At 41.0% G+C, this 27969-nt stretch overlaps 2 protein-coding genes and 1 long non-coding RNA gene across 6 annotated transcripts in view; 2 read left to right on the top strand and 1 right to left on the bottom strand.

The window, feature by feature from the left end:
- The window catches only part of ROCK1 (Rho associated coiled-coil containing protein kinase 1), a 194678-nt gene extending 188764 nt beyond the window's left edge, over window positions 1–5914 (top strand). For all 3 annotated transcript variants that reach the window (XM_061596599.1, XM_061596608.1, XM_061596617.1), the window contains one exon: window positions 2851–5914. In XM_061596599.1, coding sequence (XP_061452583.1) covers window positions 2851–2854 — 4 coding nt within the window. In that variant the 3' untranslated portion in view covers window positions 2855–5914. The remainder of the gene's footprint in view (window positions 1–2850) is intronic.
- On the bottom strand, window positions 24–13143 carry LOC133370432 (uncharacterized). Of its 2 annotated transcripts, none has more exons than XR_009759130.1 (3): window positions 12838–13143; window positions 826–1012; window positions 24–372 (listed from the first exon to the last, which is right to left on the bottom strand). It is a non-coding gene; the product is annotated as an uncharacterized LOC133370432 (long non-coding RNA). The 2 variants fall into 2 exon arrangements; XR_009759129.1 differs by having other exon boundaries at window positions 12892–13143.
- Window positions 13007–27969, top strand: part of USP14 (ubiquitin specific peptidase 14) — a 34455-nt gene continuing 19492 nt past the window's right edge. Inside the window, exons 1-9 of the mRNA XM_061596741.1 lie at window positions 13007–13225; window positions 15051–15196; window positions 16380–16412; window positions 17066–17170; window positions 18638–18741; window positions 19143–19201; window positions 20335–20465; window positions 20801–20881; window positions 26876–26964. Coding sequence (XP_061452725.1) covers window positions 13210–13225; window positions 15051–15196; window positions 16380–16412; window positions 17066–17170; window positions 18638–18741; window positions 19143–19201; window positions 20335–20465; window positions 20801–20881; window positions 26876–26964 — 764 coding nt within the window. The 5' untranslated portion in view covers window positions 13007–13209. The remainder of the gene's footprint in view (window positions 13226–15050; window positions 15197–16379; window positions 16413–17065; window positions 17171–18637; window positions 18742–19142; window positions 19202–20334; window positions 20466–20800; window positions 20882–26875; window positions 26965–27969) is intronic.

Raw genomic sequence — 27969 nt, 5'->3', positions numbered from 1 at the left:
ACTATTGGTGATGAACCTTTTTTCCATTTCAAGATCTACCTGTATGTGCTAATGTTATCAACATTGTAAGAGAAATGCAAACTCTACATATGAAGTCCCTCTTTAGAAAAGTGACCAGTAACCTTTGATCAAAGTTCTATTGTGTTTGGATGTATTTTCCTTCCTCACTTGATTCAGGGTCCAATTCCAGCTTGTGTCCTACCTGGGGAGGTGGCACAGCGAGATCAGCATTAAGATCTTGCCCAACAAGATAAATAAAATTGTAACTGCTTTTGCATATGTCAGAGGAATTCCCTTTATTGTTGCCCCTTTTACACACATTTTCCTCTTCTCTGTTTGGATGGGAACTGTCATTTCTTTTGAAACAGGGTTCTGCAGGAAATAAGAGAAGACAGTAACAGTTTCTCCCTGCTCACACCTGCCTTGAAGTGCAGAAAATAGGCTTTTGCTCTGGTGCCACCAAAAAACCCCAAATTCTTGAGAGTTCCAGCAATAATAGGATAAGTTGTCTTGGTTCCCTTGGAAGCTTTCTTAGACAGTAGCAGGGAAACAAAAGTTGAACATGTCCAACAAGGAATAACTCTTGCTCTCAGACTCCCAAAATGAATTATTTACTGTTAAACAATGTAGTCATATATTGTTCTTCTTTTGGAGTATAATTCACACCTAGAGTTTGAGGCTACAAAGCCTTGTAGCTTTATTCATAAAACTTAATTCCGAGTGTAGTTTTTGCCCGCTACCATAAACTTAAGATCATTCTGACCAAATAGAAAAGCCATTAACAAATTGCAATTAAGTTTATAAACAGATATGTAACATACTTACTCATGGATGAAATTGATCATGTAGACCCATTTCAGTCTGGGCTCAGACCTGATTTGGGGACTGAATCAGCCTTGGTCACACTGATGGATGACGTTATCGGGAGATAAGGAGAGTACAGCCTTGCTTCTTCTGCTCACTTGCTCTGCATCTATTGACACTATCAACCATGGTGTTCTCCTGATCAACTCTGTGGGATGAGCATTGGGGGCACTATTTTACAATCAATCTGACCTGTAGGATTGGTTCCAGAGAATGTTGGGGAATTGCTCTTTGGTACTCTGGCATCTCTGTAATTGGGTGCCACAGGACACTGTTTATTCCCAATGCTATTTAATATAAATATGAAACCCTTGGGAGTGGTTGTTAAGGGATTTGGAGAAAAGTGTCATTAATATGCTGACACACAGCTCTAATTTTCTGTAATATCTGAATCAGCAGTGGCTGTGCTGGCTCTGGACCAGTGTCTGGGTGCAGTGGTGGGCTGGATGAGGGTCAATAAACTGAGCTTAAACCCTGGCAAGATGAGTGCCCTGTAGATGAGTAGTTCCTTTGTCTGGGGGAATTGTCAGTTACCTTTCTTGGGTGGAGGTTGCATATGCTCTGAAGGAACACGAACGTAGTTTGGAGGTACTCCTGGATTCATCTCTGTTACTTGAGACACAGGTGTCTTCAGTGGCTAGGAGTGCCTTTTACCAGCTTTTGTTGTTGAAGACAGCTGCAACCGTTCTGGATGGAAATAGCTTGGCCACTGTGATCTTTGCACTGGAAATCTCAAAACTGGATTACTGGAATGAGCTGTATGTAGGGTTTCCTTTGGGATTAGTCCAGAAGCTGCAGCTGGTGAATTCAGCAACTAGGTTGTTCGCTGGAGCACCCCCATCAACACCATGTAAAACCTCTTCTGAGTGACCTGCATTGGCTGCCAGTATGCTACCAGGTGCAGTTCAAAGTTTTGCTTTTAGCACTTAAAGTCCTAAACAACTCGGGACCAGATTACCTGAACAATTGCCTCTGCCCATATATCCCTGCCCAAAACGTCACTTCTCAGATGGAACTCTGTTGAGAATACATGTCCTAGAGGCGCAATTAGTATATACTTGAAACTGGGCTTTTAGTGTTGCAGCTCCAGCCCTCTGTAATAAGTTACCAACTGTAATTAGACAGGCATCTAGCATTTTAACATTTAGGCAGCTATCAAAGGCTTTTTTATTTAATAAGGGTTTCCCTGAAGTGTGACCCAGTCATTTTATGGAATAATAATGTACAATTGTAGAAAACGTTTTAATTGCCTTTAGTTTATTGAGTCTGTAATGTTTTATGTTTTATCTTATTGTAGACTACTTTGGTAGTTTTTCACTTTGAAGCAGTTTAGAAATGTTGAGATTAAAGTATCTTAGATTAGGCATGGACCTTTGAGTTGTACTAGTGAGTAAAGCATATATGAACATTTTCAGGATTCTGTATTATTTATAGTTTGTAAGTTGTAATATTACCAAAAATACTGACAATATTGTTAAATGCGTGCATTTCTTGGGTAAATGAGATGTCCAAGATGGGATCAGTGAAAATATTTTCATTTCATTACCAGAAAGTGAAGCTTAAAAAAATTACAATAGGCCTTAAGGAACAAAATCTATTATCTTCCCATATTCAAACTGCCAAGTAAAAAAAAGGAAAGTAAAAAAAATCTGTTAAAATAGCAAATATACATTTTATTAACACAGTTTGCAGTCAATATGGCAAAGTTGCTATTTTCACCTTAATGCATTGGGTATCTGCTGCCAGTTACAGCTTCTCAACACAAATGCACACAGTAAAAAAAAAGTTAAATATTTAATTATTTATATATGATGGTCTCTGCTAATGCTCCCTTCTGTGCAAAATATCAAATATAATATTGCTCTAACATGCCTCTGAAACACTTAGCTCCAGAACCATATTTAAAATTTTGTTGGCCTGTTTAACTAAATGACATAATGCAAAGCTGAGGCAATTCTAATGGTGTCTTTTTTCCTTTTATTATAGTTAACATTATATGCAGTGCTCCATGGAATCTGGCAGGACTCAGTCTGAGAAAGCTGTGCTTTTTTCTACCAGCGAGCAGTGCAGACTGGTTGTTGTTCCAATGCAACTATCACTGGCTTCAGGGCTAAGACTGCTGTTACTCTCTCCTCCATGCTTTGGCACAAAAAGCACACTGAGGGTGTCTTATTGCGGGTTTGCCTTAAGGTAGATTAGAGTAATTATTACTATGTAATGCAAGTAAAAGCCAATAAAGCTTAGCTAGAAATAAGGTTAAAGTGCTGCCTTTTTGAATTTCTAAAAAATAAAGATGCCTGTTAATCATGATGGAATGCAGTGAGCTTTTCTCATATCAATGAGAAATAAGAGGACTATTTTACCCTGTGGGATGGATATTTATATCAAGATAAGCACACAGGTGAGTAGAGAAAGAAGGTATCTCAAACTGAGAAGAACTGAAATTTCTTTGAGGACTCAAAGTTGTGCAGAAGAAACAGCAAAATTTGCTTGAAAACAAATATAATCACTTGTGCCTTTTCTGCATTGTTGTTAATGCTAATAATTCATTATGAGACAGCTCAAGATGTTAAATATTTTGCTTTACAAAATACTGATTCTGCAAATTTGTAAAGGGGGAGAAAATGAGTAATTACATGTAATCTATGCATTGTTGCCAAGCCATACAGAATTTTACTTCTAGAGGCATTAGAAACTAACAGTTAAAACAACCAAGTTTGGAAACATATTTGGTACATAATTTTTCTATGATTTATATAACGTATTGCATTAACAATTTGAAATGCTAAGTATAGTAAATACATACAACCCACAAAATGTATGCACTGTTTGAAATGTAAATTATTGTTAGAACACTTTTAATGGATGTTGCCCTTTTAGTGCCTTAATCTGAGAATTGCTTTACTGCCATGTCAAATACGTGTAGAAATTTCAAATACTTATTATGTGTCAATCGTTTTATTGATCACAGTATTGTAGAAGCTAGTTCCATTTTCAAGTGTACAATTTTGAATGAAATTACCTGTTACCAAAAGAGATTTTGATCATAAATAGCAAATGCTTGTACCATGAATTAAAAATACCTAGAACTCCTTAAAATTCCAGATAATACAGGAATTGAAACATTTAAACTCTTGCTTTGTAGCAGGCATATTATTGTGGTATGAACAACATGGTTTATTTTATTTTTTTAACCAAATACCTCTTCAGTAATTTATAACGGCTTTGTAGTTGTGTATTAAATAAGAAGCACTGGAAAACTGATTTGTCTTCATGACAATTTGCATGTTTCAAGTGGTATTGAAAGCCACACCAATGGATATGTAATAAGCATATCTGTTATTAATATGGTAATGACTCGTGCTCATTTAATACAAAATAAAACTAATTTATGGAAGAACTATTTTGAAAATGACTGTGGTATTTTTCTCCAGAATACACTTCCTAGGAAGTTTGGGAAATTATGATGCTTTACAAATAGAGGAACAACTGTCAGCATATTTAAATCTGATACAAACTTGATAATTTTTTAAATTACATTTTTATAATGTCATACATTTTAATACAGGGTAAAGTAGTAAAACTTTCATAGGATTTTGAAGAATTTATTTTGATAGGTGAATTGTTAAATCCCATTTAGTAAGCACATAATGATTTTCATCAAAAGGAAATTATACCAGGTACACAGCTCTGAGAATATTTACATATATATTTTTAATTTATAATTAAGTCATGATTAATAATAGACATCTGTCAAACTTATTCTGCACTCTGTGGAAGTCAGTGATACTGTGCTATCCCTATACAAAAGTAACTCCTGACAAGACTCCTAACAAGAAGATTAGATAGGAATGGCCAGAGAGGACTGATAATAAATTAAGAGGAGTTAGGTTCAAGCAGAGGAGACCATGAGGAAGCACAGAATTGTTCAGGAATGTTTTTTCTTAAAGTGGGCCTTGAGGAAGGGTAGAGAATGGGTTTGAGGCAAGAGGAAAGACTGTTGTAGTAATGGCGAGTGGCATTGCTTAAGTTGCAAAAAGCAAGTGGGAGGGAGAGACAAAGAAGATGAGACAATAGATGTGCTTGTGATAGCCAAGGAGAAAGAAGTGGTATAAAGAGGAACAAGAAAAAAGATATGGAGCAGAGAGATGGACAACTTTCAGTACTTAAAACTGATCCAGAACATTACAAGGAGTCAACATTGGAATTAATTGGGGGCTGATGTGGCCATAGTGAAGAAAGGAAGAACGTACCTTAAAGGGAGGACAATGAAAGGCCAGCATGTATATGGGTAGTGATTTTGGTGTTTGCTTCCCCTGGTTCAAAAAGATGAGGGCTTTTTAATTGTATTTTCTTGATTATAGTTGTCTAATTGTACACTGTTTCCATGAAGATGGATAGAAAATAAATGTTTATTTACAAATGGGTATAAGCATTACCTGCAAATGTGCAATTTACAGCCTTCTTGCCAGATTTAAAATTTTGGTAGAGGGGATGACGGGTGCCTAGGAGGAGGATGAAAAATTCTCATAACCACATGTCCATATGGTAGTTTAATAAAAGTAGGACTGATATAGAATTTGGTAGGATAGGGAGAAAGGTATTGATGCAGAACAGTATTGGCCTTTACTGAATGTCACATGGTGACATTTCATGAATTTTCACCTGCTACATTCTGGAGAATTATGCCTAAGCCCTAAATTTAGGATGTTCAGTTGGTTTAATCACAAGGGCATATTCTGTAATATTCAGGAGCACATTCCTATATGTGAACCTGTAAAAACCTGATTCCTTTCCAGCTCTGGATTTGGCACCAGATCCCTTCTCCATGCAATGTCAGTATATTGTGAGTTAATGCTCCAGTTTAAGTTATGTATTGTATCAAGATCTGTTCTATATTCCCTGTATTGTTAGTTTTCACTGTGTTGGTTTGTTCTTTGGTGTTCCTTAACCCGTATATATCTTTTACCTTATCAGTCCACTTCATGAATCATTTGGAGTAGTTGTTTCCTGTAAACATTATGCTGCAATAAACCAATTGAGTCTTAAAGTAAGTTCTTTATTGTTTCTTAAGAATATTATGGATACTTCCCTGAAGTGTGCTCTCAATAATCAGTGCAATAAACATCTGCAACATCTACTTCTTTATAACATTAGCATTTTATTTTGGGAGGAAAAAGCCAGTATGGACTTGGAGAACAATTGGAAAAACCAGCTATGGTAAATGTTTAGTGGGCCTGATGTTTTACTCAACAGAACTCAGTCACAGCATGTGGCCTTTTTCAAGCCTCTGGTAACGGAAGGAAGGGAGAGAGTCTTAGAAATTCTGAACCTGAGAGGATACAGGGACTGGTAGAGTTTCAGTGAGGCTCTATTTGCTGAAAGACTTGCCATACTGCACTATCTACTCAAGAAGGGTACATAGAATGGCTTTGTGGTACTGTCAGGTCCCACCCAGGGCAGTCCTCATCAGAGGAAGATCAGGAGGCTCTGGTCTTGGAACCCAGCCCTGGGTCAGGCTCCATCTGAGGGTGAGGAGCCACGGTCCTGTGATGAGACCAAGGAAGGGCCGTCTGCACCCAGGGCAAGTTTTTTTTGACATTGAGGCTGAACGAGTCCTGAGCCAAAGGACAGGCATTGCCTCAAACACCAGCTGGAGGCCAGACTCATTCAGAGGAATGCCCAAGTGCAAGCCCAGACTCTTCGGGAGTAAAGGACTCTTTGAGAGTACAAGTCTTGCTACAGGTGATTAATGTGAGTCAGCTGAAGTTTGGGGTGTGGTTCCAGCAAGCTCCAGTGCTAGGCTGGAAAAGCTGCTGGAATAATGTCTATACACTAACTCTGTACCTGACCTGTTGGCTGATCCCTTGTTGACTCCTTGGCTACCCTGGACCTGCTGTTGCTCTGCATTGCTCACAGACTGCTTGGCTCCTGACCTTGGACTATTCTGACATTGCTCCTTGCCTGACCACTTTGTTGTGGCAGACTCTGTTTGGACTCTGATTTGGACTGGCTTGGATACTTCCTTGGTGTTACCCTCAACTGTGTTATTGCTGGGAAGTCTCTCGCCTCTTGAGGAGCCTGGTGAGAAGAGGATGCTTACTTATTTCCAGTAGATGCAAGGATTCCTCTTTCTATTACCATGGCTTGACTCTGTAGAGCAGGCGAATGTGGTGCCTTCCAGATGTTGGACCACAAGGCCCATCTTCCCAGATGATTTGCCATGCTGGTTGGGGTTGATGGGAGTTGTTGTCAAACAATATCTGGGAGGGTACCACATTGGCTATCCCTGCTATTGAGGATCTGGTTTTTTCTCTGTGAGAGGCAAATCTGGACAGTGATGGTATTAAAGACTGATGAGGCAGGACTCCATGAAGTTTTTTCTTTTCCCATCCAAATCTAAGCTCAGTCAGACTTACCATCTCCCAGGAGGCTGGAGGATCAAAATGTTGCTCTGCAGGACAAAATGTCCTACTCTTCAACCATCCCTGAGTGCCTAGAAAGATTTGGCACATCATATAGGAATTTCAATGCCACATATATACCACAAATACCAAAAATGTCATAGAACCTTGAAAAATGCAGTGAATAGCAGAACTTCCTCCTCTGCAACACTCCCAAGCATTAAAAACTGAAAAACTGCCCAAGAAGGGCCTCTTCATTTCCAAGGTGACTCTAGTAAATCTATGGCTGAGCAGTTGAAACAGAGAACATTAGGACTGGGTGAGGGCTGCATTCCTTTTTGGGGAACCTTATGAGGGCCACATGCCAGTGGTGGGTGTGACCAGAGGCAAAAAAAGGGCAGGACAAAAAATGAAATATTTACCTTTTTATAGTAGGCTAGTTTCTACACTCACCCCTCTATCCTTCGCTTAGACATTATCAGAGTTCAAGGACACATTTCAGCCAGACAAAAACAGCAGGGGTGGGAAGCAGGGCCAATGAGTGGTGTGCCCTGGTAAGAATTTTGAGGGCCAGAGAGACAGACCTAGAGACCCACATTTGGCCACTGGGCCTGAGGTTCCCTACCCCTGCCTGTGTTTGGGGTATCAGGTGATAAACTAAAGGGATGAGAGAGAAGGAGTGACCTGTTAAAGACTCTTAACAATTCTCCCCCTGCACTAAACAGGGATATTTCAGGAATAAGCAAAGGAAAGTTTATCTTTTTCCATTTCACAACTCTCCATTCCATCTGAATCAGGATAGGATGTGAAGGTGTTAGAATGGTGTCTGGAAGGGTGACTTCGCCTGTGCCTGCTTTTGAGACAAGCTCTCGTCTCAGAAGAAGCTTTTTCAGTTTTAAAATCAGTCAGAACGTTCTTTTTGACTGGTAAAGATTTTTTCCCGGGCAGGGAGAAACGTAGAGATTAACCACAAAAGCCTGTGTTAGTTGGGAGGACTGGATTTCATTAATTTATGAGAGAAGGTTCAGCCAGCAATGCCGGACGGATTTTCAAACAAGCTCTAACTGATTAAGCGACACGTTCATCTTTTCTTCAAAGAAAAACGGATTCTAACAGGCAAGCACTCTTCTTTCTATTTTTTTAATCTGGTTTAAATTGTTGCAGCAAATAGAGATTTGTCAATGAATCAGCTATAAAGAATTTCTGGGTGAGTTATAACTCTTCTCTTTCATTCACGAAATTAAGGAGGAAAGAAATTGAAAAAGCTTATCTTTGTTTTGATTGCAAAAAGCTGACCTGGAATTGTGAATTTTAAAGATACAAACGGATGAGGGATTTCTATTCCGAGGAGATAAATAAATAAATTTGATTTATGAACTTTGGAGTATTATATGTCTGGGACTATTTTTTTTTGGTCTATTTCATTTTGACGAATCTGCTTGTTCACGACGCCACTAACTGTTCTGAAGCTGTGAACTAAATTTGTTTTGCATTCCTGAACATATAAGAGATAAGGCAGGCTGTGTTGTCTACACTGTGATGTCATCAGGCCTGAAATATTAACCCAATTGTTGCTGAAATAAGAAGTGGTTTTTCTTTTTTCTTCGTGGTTTTAAGAATGGCAATCAAGAAAGTGGCTGAGAATCTGGAAGTAATTATGTTTCAGAAAATAATGGATGAGATTGAAATAACGAAACAAACCCTGAGACAGGGTAGAATGGAGATGAAAATTGAATTTGGCAAAATGAACCAGGAGCTTAAAGAAATAGGGGATCTTGTGAGAGAGGAGATTGATGAGATCAGAGATGAGAAAAGAAAAATTAAAGAGAAGATGCAAGCCCTGGAGATTGGAACAAATGTGGAATTGGAAAAAGACCTGGATTTTATGGATATTAGAGATAAAGTTTACTGTTTGGAATTCAATGTTGTCTCTGAAGAAATTAATGACGATATTAGAGATATTAATGTCTTGGATAAATTTTTGGACTGGAATGATGTGATGGAGCTTGACATAGAAAAAATCTATGGAATTAACTACAGACATGGGACAATGGACAAACTCTCAAGAGATGTGCCAGTGCATTATGTAAAAAAAAAAGAACAGAGATATGACTTTACAACAATATTTCAGCAACGTATTCAGAATTGATGGCAAGGAAATATTTGTGAGAAAGGAAATTCCCATTAGACTCTTATTATATGACTATGGCTATGACAGCAAGATTATTATGGGATACTGACAATGGAAGAATGGCTACTGAAATTACTGGATTTAACAGGATTATTGAAGATGGAAGATGGAATTAACATTGATAATGGAAGAATGGCTATTGAAATTATTGGATTTAACAGATTTGATGAGATGGATTAAATATTTGTGAGAAAGGAAATTCCCATTAGACTCTTATTATATGACTATGGCTATGACAGCAAGATTATTATGGGATACTGATAATGGAAGAATGGCTACTGAAATTATTGGATTTAACAGGATTATTGAAGATGGAAGATGGAATTAACATTGATAATGGAAGAATGGCTATTGAAATTATTGGACCTAACAAATTTGATGAGATGGATTAATCAATATGTTTATTTGGAGAAAAATTGATAGATATATTTCTCAAGGAAGTGAAACCTCTCTTTGACTTTTTGTGGAAAGAATAAAGTAATGTTTATGAGATTTGATGATTAACTAAGATAACTACTGGAAGAAAGTGATTTTGTAATATAATTTAAGAGACAGGATTGTTATATATTGTAGACCTATAACTGATCTGCGACAAATCGGAAGTCAACATTTTATTTTATTGTTTAATTATTTTTGTTTTGTTTTGTTATGTTTTTGAAAATTTGAATAAAAATTAATGATAAAAAAAAGAATGGTGTCTGGAAGTAGTGAAGGGCTGGATAGGGGCTAATAAACTGAGGCTGAATCCTGATAAGATGAAGGTGCTATTGGTGCATGGTTCCAGTGTTTGGGAATTAGGTGTCCAGCCTGTTCTGGAAAGGGTTGTACTTGTCTGGGCACACTGAATTCCAGTTTGTCGCTGGAGCCTTAAGAGCTGTCAAGATTCTTTTTAGTTTTGGTTAGGAATCCTGACTGGTTGTGGGATGCTGAGTTATCTGTCTTACTCATAGGAATCTTCTTCTGGTTGGTATGGTATTTAGGAAATCATCACTGTCTTTTTGCATTTCATTTACCTGTGACTTTACTCCCTTACATCCACAGAAGCAACAACATTGGTTTCATGTGGTCAGCTCAACTCCCTTAAATCCACTGATGATGCATCTTGTTATTTGCATGATGTTTTATTTGTACTTGGATGTTTTATTTATTTTAATTTTTTTCTCTCTGTTTTGCAAAGGTCTATGGCTATATGCAATAAAGTTCAAACAAACAAGTATGATGGTTTGTTTCTTGCCCAATAGCAGTAAAAGAGAATTCGCATATCGGGAAGTGTGGCTTCAATTGCTGCTGTTCCCAATCTACTGCCTGTGAAGGTAGACCAAACTATGTATGTTTTCTCTCTGTCAATTATTACTCACTGGAATTGGGTTGGCTGTCAAAGTGAGTTTATAGCAGCCCACAGAGTAAGCAGGAAAGAGTATTGATTGATTGATTGCACTTGTATACTGCCCCATAGCCGAAGCTCTCTGGGCGGTTTACAGCAATCAAAAACATTAAAACAGATATACAATTTAAAACACATTTTAAAAACAATTTAAAACACAGTTTAAAAACAATTTAAAACACAGTTTAAAACAATATAAAACAATTTCAGACACATACTAAAGTAGAGAATCTTCTTACTCTTACTCATTTCTCAAACTTCTCAGCAGTGAAGAGTCAAGTCTGTAAAAAGGTTTGGAGCAGCCATGTTAAAAGGCGGGCAGGGCATTCCAGGCAGGGGGTTGCCAACCTTCTTTTGATACGGATATCGTTGCAGAGGATCCCTAGTCAAGCCTTACCAACAGCACAGTCCTAACAATATCTACTCAGAAGTAGGTCCTGTTGAGTTCTATGGGGCTTAGCCCCTTAGTAAGCGTGTTTAGAATTGCAGCCTTCGGGGCATCCATCTATACTCCTGAGTGCTCCCATCTAACATCTCCACAACACTAGCCTTTCTTCCTACAATGGCCTTCTGGTTACTGGTCTGGCTTGAGTGCACTTAAACCCTTCTTGCCAGAAGCAAGTAGGCTAGATTAAATGTTCCTTGGCCAGGCTCTCTAAACAGGTGAGAAGGAATGATCCTGTCATTTCAGAGGAACCTGGAAACACCCTCATTTAGCTAAGATTTCTATTTTAATTTCCGGTCAGAGAATTTTTTTTGTTTGAGTGGTATGCTCCAAGCAACTGTGGTTGATGCTTAATATATCATGTTTATGACTAGGGCCTGCCCCCATTACATCACTGGGGCCTGCCCCTGAAATCTCAGGGTTTGGGATGCTTCTGACCTGACAACCCTATTACCAGTGCATGGACAACACTAGTCAGACTATCCTGCTCCAGCAACAGCTGAAGCTGGAGAAGACAGTCCTAGACACTGAGATCTCCCGGGCCTCTAGCGACAAAGATGGACCCTGGATCACCCCCGGACTACGAATCTTTCAGAGGGAGCATGACCCCATTAAAAGCAGGCAACTGACCAATTATATGAACTCGGGAACCACCAACTGCAGTGCCTGTCTTGCTAGGATTCAGACTCAGTTTACTGGCGCTCATCCAACCCATGACCAAGTCCAGGCACTGGTCCAGGGCTTGCATGGCGTCTCATGATTCAGATGTTACAGAGAAATAGAGCTGGGTATCATCAGCATACTGCCAACATCTTGCCCCAAATCTCCTGATGACTGCTCCCAAGGGCTTCATATAAATGTTAAACATCATTGGGGACAAAATGGTACCCTCTATCACCCCACAGCACAATTGCCAGGGGGCCCAAAGACAATATCGAATGCTATTATCTGAAAACAACCTTGGAGACAGGTATCACAACCACTGTAAAAGTGCCTCCAATACCCATCTCACCAAATCGGCTCAGAAGGATACCATAGTCAATAGTATCAAAAGCCACTGAGGGATTAAATTAGAATAACAGGGTTGCACTCCCCGTTTTGAACTTGTTCTCCCCTCGTGGCCAACGCCAACATTCCAGACATTGCTCCTGAACTAGACAAGACCATTTAAAGGTGCCTGGATCTGATGAACAGGCTGTGCATTACATGCAGGGTCTGGTAGATGAAAATGTCCATGTGCTGTTTGCTGCTACGGTAGAGCAGATCCACAAGTTTGCTCAGTACTGGGAAAAATGAGCCCCATCAGCTTCTGAAGGCATCAAATTCATCACCATGGCTGTCTCTTAAGCTACTCAAGGTGGCACCCAACAGAGTACATTGAATATTTTAGTAGCTTGGACAGTTTACCTCGTCTGGGTTTCTATTAAGACTAGATAAAGAGTTTGTTTCCTTGTCTAGATATTTCAGCCTTAAAGTTTGGAAAACAAGGCAATATCCCCCCAAAGCTAAAGAAGATGGGAAGAAAAATACATTATGGCTAAGTGTGTACCTGTACCCTTCATGTTGATACTGTATATTGTTGGAGTAAGAAATTGAAGCTTACTTGCCGCACTTAACTTGGATGGTACCCATAGAAGAACGTCGCGGATCGACTGAGAAATCTAAGCCCCGCCTTTCTTCGAAGCGGCGTAGCGCCGCGGCCACGACAAACAGCGACCGCTGGAGGCAGCAATTAGGCGCTCTTTCCGGAGTTGCGTGCGCACCCGTCCCTGCTTGCAGCGTCATCCTGAGGGGCCGGTTTGAATGAGACCCCGAGGGAGGGAAGCACCGCGCCGCTCGAGCTCCTTCTCGCTTCCTCTGCTCGCCTTGAACCGCCCCTGCTGTTTGCTGGCGTTTCTCCAGGCTCGTCTCCTCGGTCGCCATGCCGCTTTTCACAGGTGAGCCTGCTTCGCTTTCTAGCTCTACCGCTACAGCCACACAAGGGCCTGGTCTGGCTTTTCTTTTCTAGGCCTTCCTGGGCTAAGCAATGGTCGCCGGTCCTCTCCTTCCTTTCTCTGAGGCTGGGTAAAGGTGTGAGAAGAGTGGCTGAGGATGGGGCAACTTCTGGCTTGACCGAAGTGTGGAGCTGTCTAGGCCAGAGATGGGCTTCTCCGAAAGGAAGCCGGGGCTGGGTGTCGTGCTTTCCTGCTGACCAGAAAGAGTCGTCTAGTGGTGAGAAGAGGAGGCACTTTGCCAGTTGTGACATTTGTTTGGCGTTATGGAGAGAACTGGCTTTTTGAAGGAGAGTCGGGTGTAGGAACGAAAACTAGTGCTCCCTTATAGTCGATAGGGGTCCCATTTCCATCCAGATAAGGGGTCCCTCCACATTAAACATGATTCTTTACACAGTTTATTCTCAGACAGTGCGAAGGCCCGGGTGATTTTGAGCGGTGGTCTTCAACCTTGTCACAGATGAGACCACTCTTAATCCAAACACGTATTTTTTGTAGCCAACCATCTTTCTTCTTTTCTCCCAATGGTGACTTGATGCAAAGGAGAATAGTGGGGCTCCTGTGTCTAACTATTGTGTAGAAGTGAGAGTTTTGTTGGATGCAGTTTGTCATGCAGCAGTGACAAAGGTTTTCCCTTCAGAAATCACCATTGCATGGCTTTGGAACAAGGCTATGGAAGTCTTTGTTCTCCTTTTCATTTAGTAGTATTCTTTCTATCCTTTTTTCTCATAAAGCTAAACATTATGAACAACAACAACAACAACAAAATGTTGATGGTGCCATTGATGTGACCCAAGATCAGGACATGATGGATTTGTGGGTCCTGGTGACTTTTGAGTCAATCTTTCAGCTGAAGACCAGTGGTTTACAAGATGAATAATACTGGGGTGAATGTCTCAACTTGTGTATATGAAAGTTATGATAGAAGTCCTATATAATGACCTGGTTGCAAGTAACGGTAAGCCAGACCATGGCTAAGCAAGAACCATATGAGTGTGTGGGTAGTCACAGAAACAAAAATCATGGCTACTTCGGTCCTCTCTTGGGCTTTCTGCTGCTGCACTACCCAGAGATAAGCTGTGTTGCCTCTGAACCTAGTTCATGGTTTGTCTCGCTTCACGCAAGCTGTAGCCAAGGTTTGCCTGTGGCTTACCACTCATGGTTTGTCTGATGGGGACAAGCCACGAGCTTCCATTCAAGCATAATGCTATAAGCCAAACCACGGGGAAGAGTGAAGTGGCCACAATTTTTATTGTGAGTACTCATATGTTCTTGCTTGGCCATGCTTTGGTTTTGCTTTATGTGCAAACTGGTCCAATGTGTAACAGAAGTAGTAGGATGCTACTATAATCTGAACTTACTGCCAGCATTAGATGTTGTGCAGAAGATAAAATGGTAAGTGTACAGAGGATTTGGAATAAATGATCTCCAGCTGCATGCTTTATATTGAGGTGTGTTGTTGGGAAGTAGCCATGTTGGGGTATGTTGCTGGGAAGAAGCTGAGTCAGAGATTTCATGGCAAAGCATCTTGCTTAACAGCATCAAATATGGTTTTAAGTTTTGTTATTGAAATGTCTTCTCACTGCTGCTGACTTCAGATTCCTTGTCCTGAATGGTTCCTGGTGGCAAAATCCTTTGTGCTTGAGTGGGGAATACAGTATTGCTTTTAAACTTGCACTTATAATAAATTTATAACTTTTCATTGTATACTCTGCAGAAGAACTATACACCACTATTCTGTAACTTCAATTGTCCTTTTCCTTCCTTGCAGTTAACGTAAAGTGGGGAAAGGAGAAATTTGACGGAGTGGAACTGAATACAGATGAACCTCCAATGGTATTCAAAGCTCAGCTTTTTGCTTTGACTGGAGTTCAGCCTGACAGACAGAAAGTGATGGTGAAAGGTGGAACTTTAAAGGTAGAGTTCAATAATTATTTTGTCACACCTTCGTAATTATGTTTCATAAATTTAGTGTATTCTGAACAGAAGAAAGCTTATTAGTTTTGCTTGTGGTATACAGGTAGAAAAAGCACCAAAAAATTCAACAAAACAGGTGACTGAAAATGGTGCTTCCTTTTATGTACTTACGTTTTGAGTAGGCTAGGTTATGGTAAGCTACTTATCTGAAAGGAATAATACCTACAACTAGCATAACTAGTATAATTATTTTGCTGTACACTGCCCTGATGTTTCGTGAGAGGGCAGTATATAAATACTCTTATAAATACAAATAATGGTGCAAACAATATATCAGTACACCAAAATGGGTGCAGCACACCAAGTACTGATTCTAGACGTTTCCTGTTCAAATGGACTGATATGGTAAAAACTATCAAATTGGCCATTTGTTTAATGTAAAATTTAGAAGTTTGATGCTAGCACTGCTTCAGGAAAATTAAATTCAATGTTCAGGACACTGAAAAACTAGGCTATTCCGAGGAAGGCAAGGAGGAAGGTGGCTTGCACAAAGAGTGACTTTAATGAATATCAATAACCTTCTGAGCCAGTGGCTTGAATTATAACTTTCATTCTATGAATGGAATGGAGCTCCATTTGTGAAATTAGACTTCCCTCAATGGCTCCCTGCCTCCATTTAGTCTTGAGGGTTGGGGAACTCTCTGGAACTGAGTGGCGGGCAGTGCAGGGGACTGTAGCAGAAAGAAGGAATTGCTGGAAATCAGGGGCTCACTTTGTGAGGAGTGGAAGCATGCAACCTTTTGGGGAAAAGCCCATGTTTGCAATTCAGAATCAAGGCAAGTATGCTATCATCAATTGCAAGGGTGTTTTCATTCTGTTCTATAATATATGAATTCTCTGTGTGGACACTGGCATTCCCTGTATTGTGTACTAAGCCTTTTTCAAAGATCAGAGTGAGAGCTTTTCCATAGGTGGGGCTCTGTGTGGTGTTGAAGCCACTGCACTGCAGTTCACATTGTTGCAATTTCTTGTAAGTTATTCATGTTTATGTTCTTTCAGAATTAATAGTGCTTAAGTCTGTGTTTCCGTGGATTGTGAACAGGGTATTGCAGCGAATGAATCTGCTGAGTCATCTTAATATTATTGCAAACACTTATATTTATTTATTTTTGTGTTCAAACAGGATGATGATTGGGGCAATATCAAAATAAAAAATGTAAGTATTTCTCAGTGATTCTTTGGATAATTAAGATAGCTTGGATCATAATTTTCCTTCCATGGATGGAGCAGGACTTTCCTGCCTCTCCCTTCTCTTTGCAGGCCCTTGTTCCCTCCAAATGTGCTGCTTCAGAGTTGGGGGACCCTTGATAATGGTGTTGGGTATGATGTGAAGGCTGCAAATGGAAGGGATTTGGCAGAAATTCCCCTGTATGTGAATTGTTAAAAGCTTGTTCTAGATTTACTACTATTATCTATCGAGCTGTGAATGTGGTTGTGCTATCATTTTTTCTGAAGAAGTAGACATAAAGGCAGTAACGGAAAGCCACACTTAATTGCTGACGCCATTACTTACTAACCATGGTGACTTTTTTCTGAATGTTGCGTGAAAAGAAGAACTACTAGAAAAAAAGGGCAGGATTTGTTAAATTAAGAGTTTGGCAAACTGCGTTTTTTAAAAATGAAATGGAATTTACTGACAATATTGGTTTAGTTTTTGAAAGATATTCTGTAGCATGCGTAACTAAAACATAAAAGGTTCCAAACCACGAAGTGTTTTATTTTGAGAACACTTGAAGACTAGAATGTGTTCTCAAACAACATTAATTTTCTTAATTGTATGATTATAAACTTTGTTGCTTTTTTGAGCAGGGGATGACCCTATTAATGATGGGTTCTGCTGATGCACTTCCTGAAGAACCAGTAGCTCGGCCTGTCTTTGTAGAAGATATGACTGAAGAACAGTTAGCCTCAGCTGTAAGCTCTTTTCATCACTTTTCAAAAGACTGAATGTACTGCCTCGTATTGCCAAAATTTTAATTCAAGCATAAGGTATTATTAACTTTGTTGGTTTTCCAAAGAGAAGCCTGGATCTATAAGAACTGGGAACCTAATTCTGTAAACATGAGAAGGGTGTTAGAGTTTCTCAAGCAGTAGCTGTCCATTGCCTTTCAAGCTGAGGTCAATCTCAAAAACAGTTTATAATATGTTGTTGGTGGGGTGTGGGGGCAGCTGTCCAAAGGAAATAGATTGGTTCCTTTGGACTAGGGCAAGCTGTTGCATGAGTCGAAGGCTGCAATCCTGTACTCGCTTGGAGTAAGCATCATCGAACATAATGGGACTACTGAGTAGACATACATAGGATTGCACTTTAAGTAATTCTTTGGATCCATACTAGTGCCTTAAACTGTGCAAAAAACTAACCTTGTTTTGGACAAAACACATAATTTTGCCTGCAAAAAAGCATCTCCAAGAAGTAATCAACATGACAGCTTTCCATGAGGATGTGGTTGGCCACTCTGAGAACAGGATGCTGGACTAGATGGGCCATTGGCCTGATCCAGCAGGCTGTTCTGAATTACTATTTTCAGTTTCTGTATCTATAAGATATGATCCTGTGTGTCTACATGCAGTGCTGTAGTTTTCTTCAGCACTTAATATGACTTTTATTTTATTTGTAAACTCAAACCTTTGTTAAATTTGTAACTTTAAGAGGTCCTCTCTCCTTTCACATAGTGACCTGTTAACCTACTCCTTGGATCTATCCTTAAGTCTTCTCATTATTAACTATTTAGGAAGGATTGAGGGGGCATGTAGTCGGCCCCAGTGCTGCAAGTGTCCTGTCCACATCCTTGTGCTACAGCAACTGAAACTGATCCCACCAGGTGTAACTAGATGGTTCTCCAGGGACCTCCAAGTTATTTTGCTCCCAAAGTGGTTCACAAATAGACATCAGAGACAGGGCCTCCCTTGACAAGGGGTTCCTGCCAAATGTGCCTCAGGTTTTGGTGGGACAGAAAGAAGTACCTCTCTTGAAGATCTTTAAAATCTAAGCAGGCTTATATGGGAGAACGTGGTCTTTTAGATAACCCAATCCTGAGTTGGGAGGGTTTTTTGATTTGGGCTGGAAATGGACTTGATTCCAGTGAAGCTATTGTAACATAGTAGTCATATATTGTCTGTATCCAGCCTCAGTCACTAGTTTGTCTGCAGTGTTCTGATTCAGCTGAAGTTCCCAAATACTTTTCAAGGACAGCTCCACACAGTGTATGTTACTGTAGCCCAACTGAGATGTAACTATGGCATATACCGCATTCCCATGGAATGGACCTTAGCTATGCAAAAACATTATAGAACTACAATTCAACATGTTCCTAGAAATGCACAAATTCACACAAAAACCCCTCTCTAAAATATTCAAGCACGCTTACATTTTTTTGGCAGATGGAGTTACCATGTGGCTTAACAAATCTTGGGAATACTTGTTATATGAATGCTACAGTTCAGTGTATTCGCTCTGTGCCAGAACTGAAAGAGGCCCTTAAGAGGTAGGTTTTGTAACAACAAATACATTGAAATATTGTAAATTTTATTAAGTATTTTTCAGTGGGGTTCAAAATCATTATGAACTAGTAAGGATTATAGCTTTTACTGTGGGGATGGGTTTAAGTATGAGTACCTTATAGTTTTTAACGTTCCAAGTTCTCTTCTTAACGGGAACTAAAATACGTTTGTAGTTAACATTTAGCGGTAGAATTCAGATCCAGTTACCGAACTGCTTTTCTGCAAGTTGATTTATATTCTAGTAATTATTTTTAAAATCTGATTTCTGTTCATTAGAGAGAGATCCTCCAGGTGCACTCAGTTCTGATAATGCACACCTCAGCATTATTTTTGTGTGTTGTTGCATTGATTCAAACTAAAAAACATGTTTTGAACATTTGTTTAGATATGCTGGTGCCTTAAGATCTTCAGGGGAAATGGCCTCTGCTCAGTACATTACAGCAGGTATGTATTTGAACAGCAATGCAGAGCTTTGTGCTACTTTTTAAAAATGCCTTGTAACAAAGTTTTGAGGATTCTGTTTACAAGGCAGCAGTGTGTTTCTTTGTCATTCTGGAATGTCTAGGCCTGTAGCCTCATTTTAAATATTTAGTCCGCTTTATATTCTAAAACTGGGGTAGCCAGTGTGGTGCCCTCCAGATGTTGTGGACTACAACTTGCATCATTCCTGACCATTGTGACTGTGGCTGTGGAGGGCATCATATTAGCTACCCTTGCACTAGACTGCATGGTGTCCTCTTCAGAATGTATGCTGTCAAAATAATGTCCATTACTACAAAGTTCCCCTCCCCAAATGTGTACAAACGTTTTCTAAAGTCCAGGATTATTCTAAGTTAGAGAGTGCACATTGGAACATTGTCTGCTTGCCTACTTTATTTTCTTTTTTTAACTACATTATATTGCTACAGCCAGATGCTAGGACACTGCAATTCCTGCCACTTTGCTTAATGAAAAACAAAAGTGAGAAAGGAAAGGTCCAGTTTGGGGTATGCTGCCTATCAAATGTTAAGGTCATTGGCTACTCTGTACCACTGTGCTTGCCCTTCCACTTCCTAAAATATTGATTCTTGAAATTAATGTACAGCTTACTGTTTTGCTCTTGTAAATTGTCTGCTTGCTTTTTGGCACTGTCCTGGTTAGGATCGCCTGTGCTAATGCAGCATACATTGTTGAAACAAGTATGGAAAAAAAGCTAAGAAAAGCCTCTTTGTTCAAAATTGATTGCATTTATTAGTTCAAAGTGTTAATGTTTTAGACTTGTTCAAGATTCCATTGTCAGGTTGGCAAAAATGTGCCATGCAACCTACATTGTTCAATAATATAAATTGAAGTGTTACTAGTTCTGCTTTGTGTCAGTTGTGCAGGGCTCTCTGGGCTCATTGCAGGTAAATTGTTTAGCAGGTAGTTTGTTTGGGCATATGATGTAAAAAAGAAATGGCTCTGCACTGATAAACACTACCATGATAGGCAGTAAAAAGGAAGAGATTTTTGTGGAATATGTTTGTCTCTGTTTCCTTTAGTACTTCATAATTTAATGTTTGTTCACTTTTTAAAAACAATTCTGTTTTATTTTTAAGCTCTTAGAGATTTATTTGAATCCATGGATAAAACCTCCTCTAGTATCCCTCCCATCATTCTTCTCCAGTTTTTACACATGGCCTTTCCCCAGTTTGCGGAGAAAGGGGATCAAGGCCAGTATCTTCAACAGGTAAATGCTTTTATTTTTCTTCTAGCGTTTAGGTACCATATTTCTCCCAAAAATACATTTGTTGCTCAGTGATTCCCATATGTTTCAGTTATGAGGCAATAATTCAGTATAAAATTACATACAGTATGTGTAAACTTAAAATTAATAATTGTATTTACTTGATTGTATTTATAACTTCTAGTTCTGCCTGATGAAGAAAAATACTTTTGAAATAACATTAATACTTTAGATTTATAATGTTTGCAGTTATAGTAAATATTCTCATTGGAGGTATGTTTTCTGTCAAATTCCAGCTATCACTGTGTCAAACAGCTTTTTATATGCTGCTTTCATAGGATGCCAATGAATGCTGGGTTCAGATGATGCGAGTCCTGCAGCAGAAGTTAGAAGGGGTAGAAGATGACACAGTTATGGAAGTAAGTCATCTCAGACATACAATCCAGGGGAAACGGACACTAACTCCATGCTTAGCCAAAAACAGCAACAACTATTTATTTCTAGAAAAAGGCTTCTAGTGGCAGCAGAGACCTGCCCACATTTTTTACTTAAAATTGAAAAATCTTAATGTTAACACTGTATAAAAATCATGCAAGTAGCCCTTATAGAAACATGAAACTCAAGTTCTTGAATGCACCACCATCAATAAAAAGTTGATCCAGTGGGGAAAAAAATCTTGCCTTAGGTACATGCTGTAATGTGCCCATAGAGATTCTAGTGAGCACAACTTTCTTCATTTATGCTGCGTCAAGGAACAGCTTTGTGTGCACACAATGGGTTTGTCTGTCCATGGAGAATCCTCCTTGATATTGAAGAGGAAGGGGATTTACAAAAAGTTTCTGATTGGGCTAACATCTTTTCTGTGTGCCTGGTATAACTTGTGTAGTCTTCCCTCCTCCTCCTCACTCCTGCAGTTGCTATAGGCGGTTTTCCCTACATAGCATGCCATCAGGTGGTTTATAGTGCCACCTAGTGTCCAAAAGCAGGAATGCATAGGTGTCAAGACTTGAGCTGCCCCTTCCAGCCTTCAGCCCAGTCCATTTCTGCCTTTGTCCTCCTTGGACAACTCCTTGGAGGTTGGATCCTCCTGCCTTAGCTCTCAACTCTCTTTGTGAGTTCTCTCCTGTGTTGTGTCTTTTCTTTGTGAGTTGTGTCTCTTTTCTTTTTATCTTCTAAAAAAAATCACAAACTTTTGTTTTAGCCTTTTATCCCTGCTACCCCTTTGACTTGCGGCTCAGTCTTCTGTCCAGTGGCTTCTGCAGCCCCCCTCCTCATGACTATCCCCTTTCCCCCAGTCACAGGCAGGGTGTGCCTTTTCTCGCCCTGCTGCCTGTTTGCTGTCTGCGGCCGCAGATCACCCCTTCTGCCACCACAGCTAGTGGGGGTGGATCGCCCCATCAGCTGCCGCCTCCTTCCCGCGTGCTCCAGAGGTTGCAGCTGCAGCTTCAGTCACGGCCTCGCGTACTCTTTCCCAACCACCATTTTGTCTCCTCTATTTCAAGCCTTCCTATGCTTTTCTGCCCCTTTTTTGTACAGGCTCATTGTTCTAGTTCCTTGTGCCCTTTTGGCCTCTGCCTGCTTTTCTTGTTCCTTCTCACTCTCATTGCCTCTCACCTGTGTTTTTTTTTTTTTTTAAACTTGGCTATTTAAATTCTTGGCTGACATGTTATATACTTTGCCTGCACCTTCTATGCCTTTTTCTTTTCCGCTGTTCCTCTTCAGACAAGTGTGTGTATTGATTAATCAGGAATCTGTCCATATAATGCCTAGTACCGCTGCCCTCTACTGTGTGCGTGTAACCATGGCTGGGTCTTCTCGTGCTGTTTTTATGGATATCTCTTCCCGAGGCACAGTGCAGTGATATGCAGCAGCCGCCATCACAGCAGCCATCAGTTCCATCCACCTCACAGCCTGCGTCAGATGGAATTCCCACCGGAAGGAATGTTGTCCTGCAATTTGGGCTTCACTGCACCCCTCTACTAAGTGCGTGTGCCCTTGTTAACCCTCTTCTGTGTACACAATTCTTCCTATGTGTGAGATCTTGGTCACCTCAAGCCCTAAGGTAAGCAAGGCAGCCGAACTTGGGCATCAGAGCAGCAATGTTTGGTGTGGACACTACTTGTCACTGAGAGAAATTGGCAGCGCTTTGTAACTCTCTGCTGCACTTCAGGTCCTAGTCTGTCCCAGTGACTATGGAAAGAGCTTAGCTTTCCTCTCAGAATTCTGGGACAGAGATATGGCGTAGTCCTGTGCTGAGGAGTTTTCCTGCCATTTTTATGGTACCTCTGTTTCCACTTGGTCCTAGTCTGTCCAGTGACTATGGAAAAAGGTTTAGGTTTTCCACTCAGAACCCTTGGGCAGAGATATGACATAATCCTCTCCTGAGGAGTATTCCGGCCCTTTTTTATTGGAGGCACTAGAACAGCAGGTTCAATATTTCTAAGAGATCGGATTCCTTTTCTCCTAAGGCCTGTACAGCTGCATAACCTGGTAGATCCTCATCCTAGGGGGCCACAGTGTAGTGAAGGCATATGAATTGCCTCATGAGCTTCAGCTCAAAGCTCCAGTTTGCTCCTCTGAACAGTTGCAGCCCTTCATAACTGTCTGTAAATTTCTGGATTTATCTAGTGACTTTCTTACAGAGGAAGATCTTACTGTTACCCTGGTGGGAAAACATAACTAAGCAAGATAAAGTAAATTAAGCTGATTATAGCTTTGTCAATTACATGAGGTTTTCTGCCCTATCTATTTCTAGGGCATCAGTGCAAAGCTCCAGTTTGCTCCTCTGAACAGTTGCAGCCCTTTGTAACTGTCTGAGTAAATATTTGCATTTATCCTGTGATTTCCTTACAAGCTCTAAGGATCCCCTGAAGAAGGTGCTTATTGTTATTCTGCTGGGTAAACATAACTTAGCAAGATAATGTAAATTAAGCTGAGTGTATCTTTTTCAAATTACATGAGGTTTTCTGCCCTATCTATTTCTAGGATGTCAGTGTGGTTCTCCAGGGAGGTGGTGGTTGCTCATTTAAGTCTTGCCCTTCACCAGCAGGTTCCTGGGTGACTTAGGACAGTTTAAAATTCCAAGTTACAATTGTCAAAACAATTTAGCCTTTGGTAAGGCTTACTTCACTGTTTCAATTTGTGTAACTAGATTCAAGGTTTCACACATTGGCATATATTTGCTGAGGTGCAGTTCTTCTGGAAGATGGTAGTTGTTCAATCAATTCCTGACCTTCACCTGCAGCTTCCTGGGTGACTTACAACAGTTTAAAATTCCATATTAAATTTATCAAAAAAAAATTAGCCTTTGATGAGGCTTACTTCATGTTTCAATTTGTGTAATTTAACTCAAGGTTACACATATATATACTTAGGTGCTATTCTGCTTCCCTACCTGCACTTAAGCATTTCAGTGGTGTTTTAAAAAATAACAGCTTTCAATGTAAGTGTATTCTGATCTTACTCTTTTTGTTTTGACAGGTAGCCTTCTGGATGGTTTTGAGGATGGTTTCAATAGAATTGAAAGACACACAGATGCATTTTTCAAGAGGCAGGCTTCCAGGCCTTCTCTAATTAACTTCTGTTCATGTAAACAGCAGTTAAATTTAAGATTACTGGCACTCGGCAGGTGCTCCGTCCACGGCTTTGGACTGCCTGGAAATGGGCAAGGTTTTACCTAGCTGGAGCAGCTTCCCTTTCCGGCTGCCTCAAAGCATTCAAGGTTTTGGTTACCTACATTCCTTTTCTTCTGATCAAGAGATACTGCACCAATACCTGTACCCCAGCATTCTGGTTGTTAGATGCTCCATAAGGAATTCTTATTGGTTTCTGAGGGCAATGGTCTCTGGAATTCCTCAAGTTCAACTTTCAAAGTTTTCTGCAACTCGCTTTCATTTCAATCCTACTTCTGTAGGCGATACTCTCTGGCTTCAAGCTGTTTATTCATGCAACTGGTTTCCTCTTCAAATAGGCATTTGAAATTTGCCAGGTGACCATATGATGTAGTGCTAGTTGGACATCCTGGCCCAATTGGCCATGGTTGTTGGAAACAATAAGTTGGAATTTACTCCTCCATGGCATCTTCTGGTGCATCAAGCCATGCTGTTTCAGGGTCCTCTTGCATCCTAGTCTGGCTTGACTGAACGTCCCAGAAGCAACCTTCCAGACCCAGTCTGGCGATTCACTGGTGCTTTTGAGAACACTGGGTTTTCACAGGACATGATTGCCACCATCTTGGTGTGATTGGTCCCATCCTGCCATGCCTGACACTCTTCTGCAAGTATACTTAATGCAGTTTGGTTGTACGGGGGCTTGGTGTGATTGGTCCCATCCTAACATGTGTGACATGCTTCTGCAAATCTGCTTAATGTAGTTTGGTCACACGGGATTCTCCAAGGAAGTTACAATGCTCAGAGGAATCATTTCATTGGACCTCAAGCTTAACATACGGCAGACATCTGTCTGCTTTTTACGTGGTTCTTCCCCCTTGGGGGTACTTTGTTGATGAGTCTTCAAGAAGGAACAACTTCTCTAGTCCCCTGGGCTGGGCTTCACCTATGCTCCTTCAGAGCGGAGCATTTCAGTGACGACATGGACTTGGAAGTGGTCCAGCTTAGCAGGCAACAGGTAGTGCTATGGGAGTAGAGACTCCGTACCAAAGTCTTCCTTCCATCAGTTGCTTGTAGGTTCGGTCTTCTGATTGCGGATCTCTTCGTCTTGATTCACAGCACTCGGCTTTCCCCGCTTCTTCACAAGTTATCTCAAGATGGAAGCAGAGGTAGACAACTCCCTTCTGGCTCCTTGGCCAAGCAGTCTGCTCTATGCCTGGCCTCCTGTACTCTTGGCTTGGTGGACTCTCCAGTAACTGCGTCAGGAACATACTCAATTGAATTTCCCATCCTGTACTGACCATAATGATGGTGGGTTCAGTTCTCCTGAATCTGTCCATCATGGATTCGAGGAGGTTGCCAATGAGGCCCAGTCTTCTGTCCCAGGCCACCTTCCAGCATCTGGACATTTCAGCAGCCAGGGTGTTGGGGGGGGGGGGTTCTTCCGGGGCAGTCATTGCTACAATCCTGTCCTCCAGAATCCAGATCTAACGGAGTTTATGGTTCACTCCTTCCAAGTGGTGTTCTTCTCAGGGGGTACATCTTTCCAGGTTTGAAGATGGGGCTGAAGCCTAATGCTCTGCATCGGCAGGTTTTGGCCATCTGTTACATTTTTTCTGCCAGGAAAATCTTCACTGAGCAGGCATCCCTTGGTCTTTTTGTGTCAATTTCATTCTAATCCGGCCCGTTCTCTGGAGAAGGCTGGGCATTCATTACTTGTGTGAGGGACTCTCTAGTTTTACCTCGCTCATACCGGGGTCATTCGCTGGCCTGTGTCTCCATGTGTCTCGTTTCATCCAAGAACTTGGGGAGGAATGTTTCAGTTTCTATATTGCCCTGCTAGCTGCAAGAAAAGGTTTTGAATTCTGTCTTGTCCTACTAGCTGACAGCTTGCATTTCTCTGGCATGAGAGTTACCAGGGCCTCATTACATCATGTTTCTCTTTACAAGGTCAGCAGTCATCTTGGCTGCCCTGGCCATTAACGTTCCACTTGTGGTCATTTGTTAGGTCACTGGTCTAGCCCTAACTTGTTTATTTTGCACTACAAGTTATATTGTTATGCTTCAGACACTTGTCCTAGGAGGTGCACTTTATAACATGTGGTATCTCATATTTAGGAAGCCTGGGTGGACCCTCCCTACTGGGACCACTTTGGTGCATCCCACCTGTTGGCATGCTACTTGCAGAAAACGGACTTTTGGTCTGAACTGAAAGGTGGCTTTCCCAGGTATGATGCCGTCAAGGCCCTCACTGCTAGGTTCATTTCTCATGTCAGGTTTCATCCATATACGCATTGCTAAGGCTGCTTTTTTCTTGTTGAATTTATGATGTTGCAAAATAGTCAAGACTTTTTTGCATTTATTATTGATATTTTGCTGCTCCTATTGTGTGTGCAGTTGTTTTCTCTGGTTTCTTGTTATGCTGTGTGTTCACCATATGACTGTGGTCAAGATGTCCTCCTTCGGCCTCGTCAGGAATGGACTGGGTTGAGGGCTGGAAGGAGCAGCTGAAGTCTTGACTCCTGTGCATTCCTGCCTTTGGACACTATGTGGCGCTATAACCCACCTGATGGCATGGTACCTGGGAAATCCACCTTTCAGGTGAGAACAGCAGTCCATTTCACATAGGGAGGGGAAGTCTTCCAGTATTCAATAGCAACTTTCCAAACTGAGGTCTATACCCAGTCTGATAAGCATAATGATACCGAAGGTCAGGCATAAAGTTGTAGGAGTAAAGTTGTTAGGAGGATACAGTGTAGCTTATAGAAATTCAGAATAATATACAGCTTATTATTTTTTTTGCAGACTGACTCTGGAGCTTCAGGAGCAGCAGCAGCACCTCCAAAAAAGAAGAGCTTAATTGACCAATTTTTCAGTATTGAGTTTGAAACTACGTATCCTAAACACTTTCTGGCAAAGCATGAGGGACAGTGTTAATGGCAATAGTAGCATAGGCAGGGTTGGGTTTTATAAATTTTTACTTATACAAGAGTAAATGCTCACTAAACATTTTTTCTGTTATGGATGATTGCCAGCATAGAATAGAAATAATTAATGATAAGCATGAAAATGTAAGTTTAGAAAATCTCGCAAAGTTGGAGCTACACAAACAAGGGCACTTTTTAAAAATACAGTAGGGCCCCACTCATATGGCAGGTTAGGTTCCAGACCCCTGTCGTATGAAAAGCAAAAACTGCCGAAAAGCGGATCAGCTGTAGCGAGGGGGTCTGGAACCTAACCCGCTGATTGTGCCGGTGGAGGAGAAAAAGCTGATCTTCCCCTCCTCCGGCGCTATCGGCTTGAGCACGGGAGTCTGATCGCGTCAGAAGAGGAGATCTACAGCTGATCTTCCCTTCCTCCGCATGATCAGCTGGAGTGCGGGAATCTGATCACCCCTGAGGAGGAGGAGATCAGCTGTAGCATGCTACAGCTAATCTTCCCCTCCTCCGGTGAGATCAGCTGGAGTGCAGGAGTCTTACTTCCCCGAGGAGGAGAAGATCAGGTCTTCCCCTCCAGTGCAATCAGCTCGAGTGTGGGAGTCTGGTTGTGCCAGAAGAGGAGGAGATCAGCTGTAGCGCTCTACAGCTGATCTTCCCCTCCTCCGGCGAGATCAGCTGGAGTGCGGGGAGCTCCAGCCACCCCTCCAGCTGATTGCCCCTCTGGCACCATATTAGCAGAGTGCCGAGAAGCGGGGCCCTACTGTAATGTAATGCAGGCTTGGGGAACCTGGCCGTCCAGATGTTGTTGGACTTCAACACTAATCAGCCCCAGCCAGCATGGGCAGCGGTCACAGATGATGGGAGTTTTAGTCCAGCAATATCTGGAGGGCCACATATTTCCCATCCCTGATGTAATGTAGCAATAACTTCAAATCAAGTAAAATGCAACCAGCTGATTTT

This window comes from Rhineura floridana, chromosome 1 (assembly GCF_030035675.1).
Source record: "Rhineura floridana isolate rRhiFlo1 chromosome 1, rRhiFlo1.hap2, whole genome shotgun sequence".
NCBI classification, from domain to species: Eukaryota; Metazoa; Chordata; class Lepidosauria; order Squamata; family Rhineuridae; genus Rhineura; species Rhineura floridana.
Note: the sequence above shows the minus strand (reverse complement) of the source record. Positions and strands in the feature narration are given on the sequence as shown.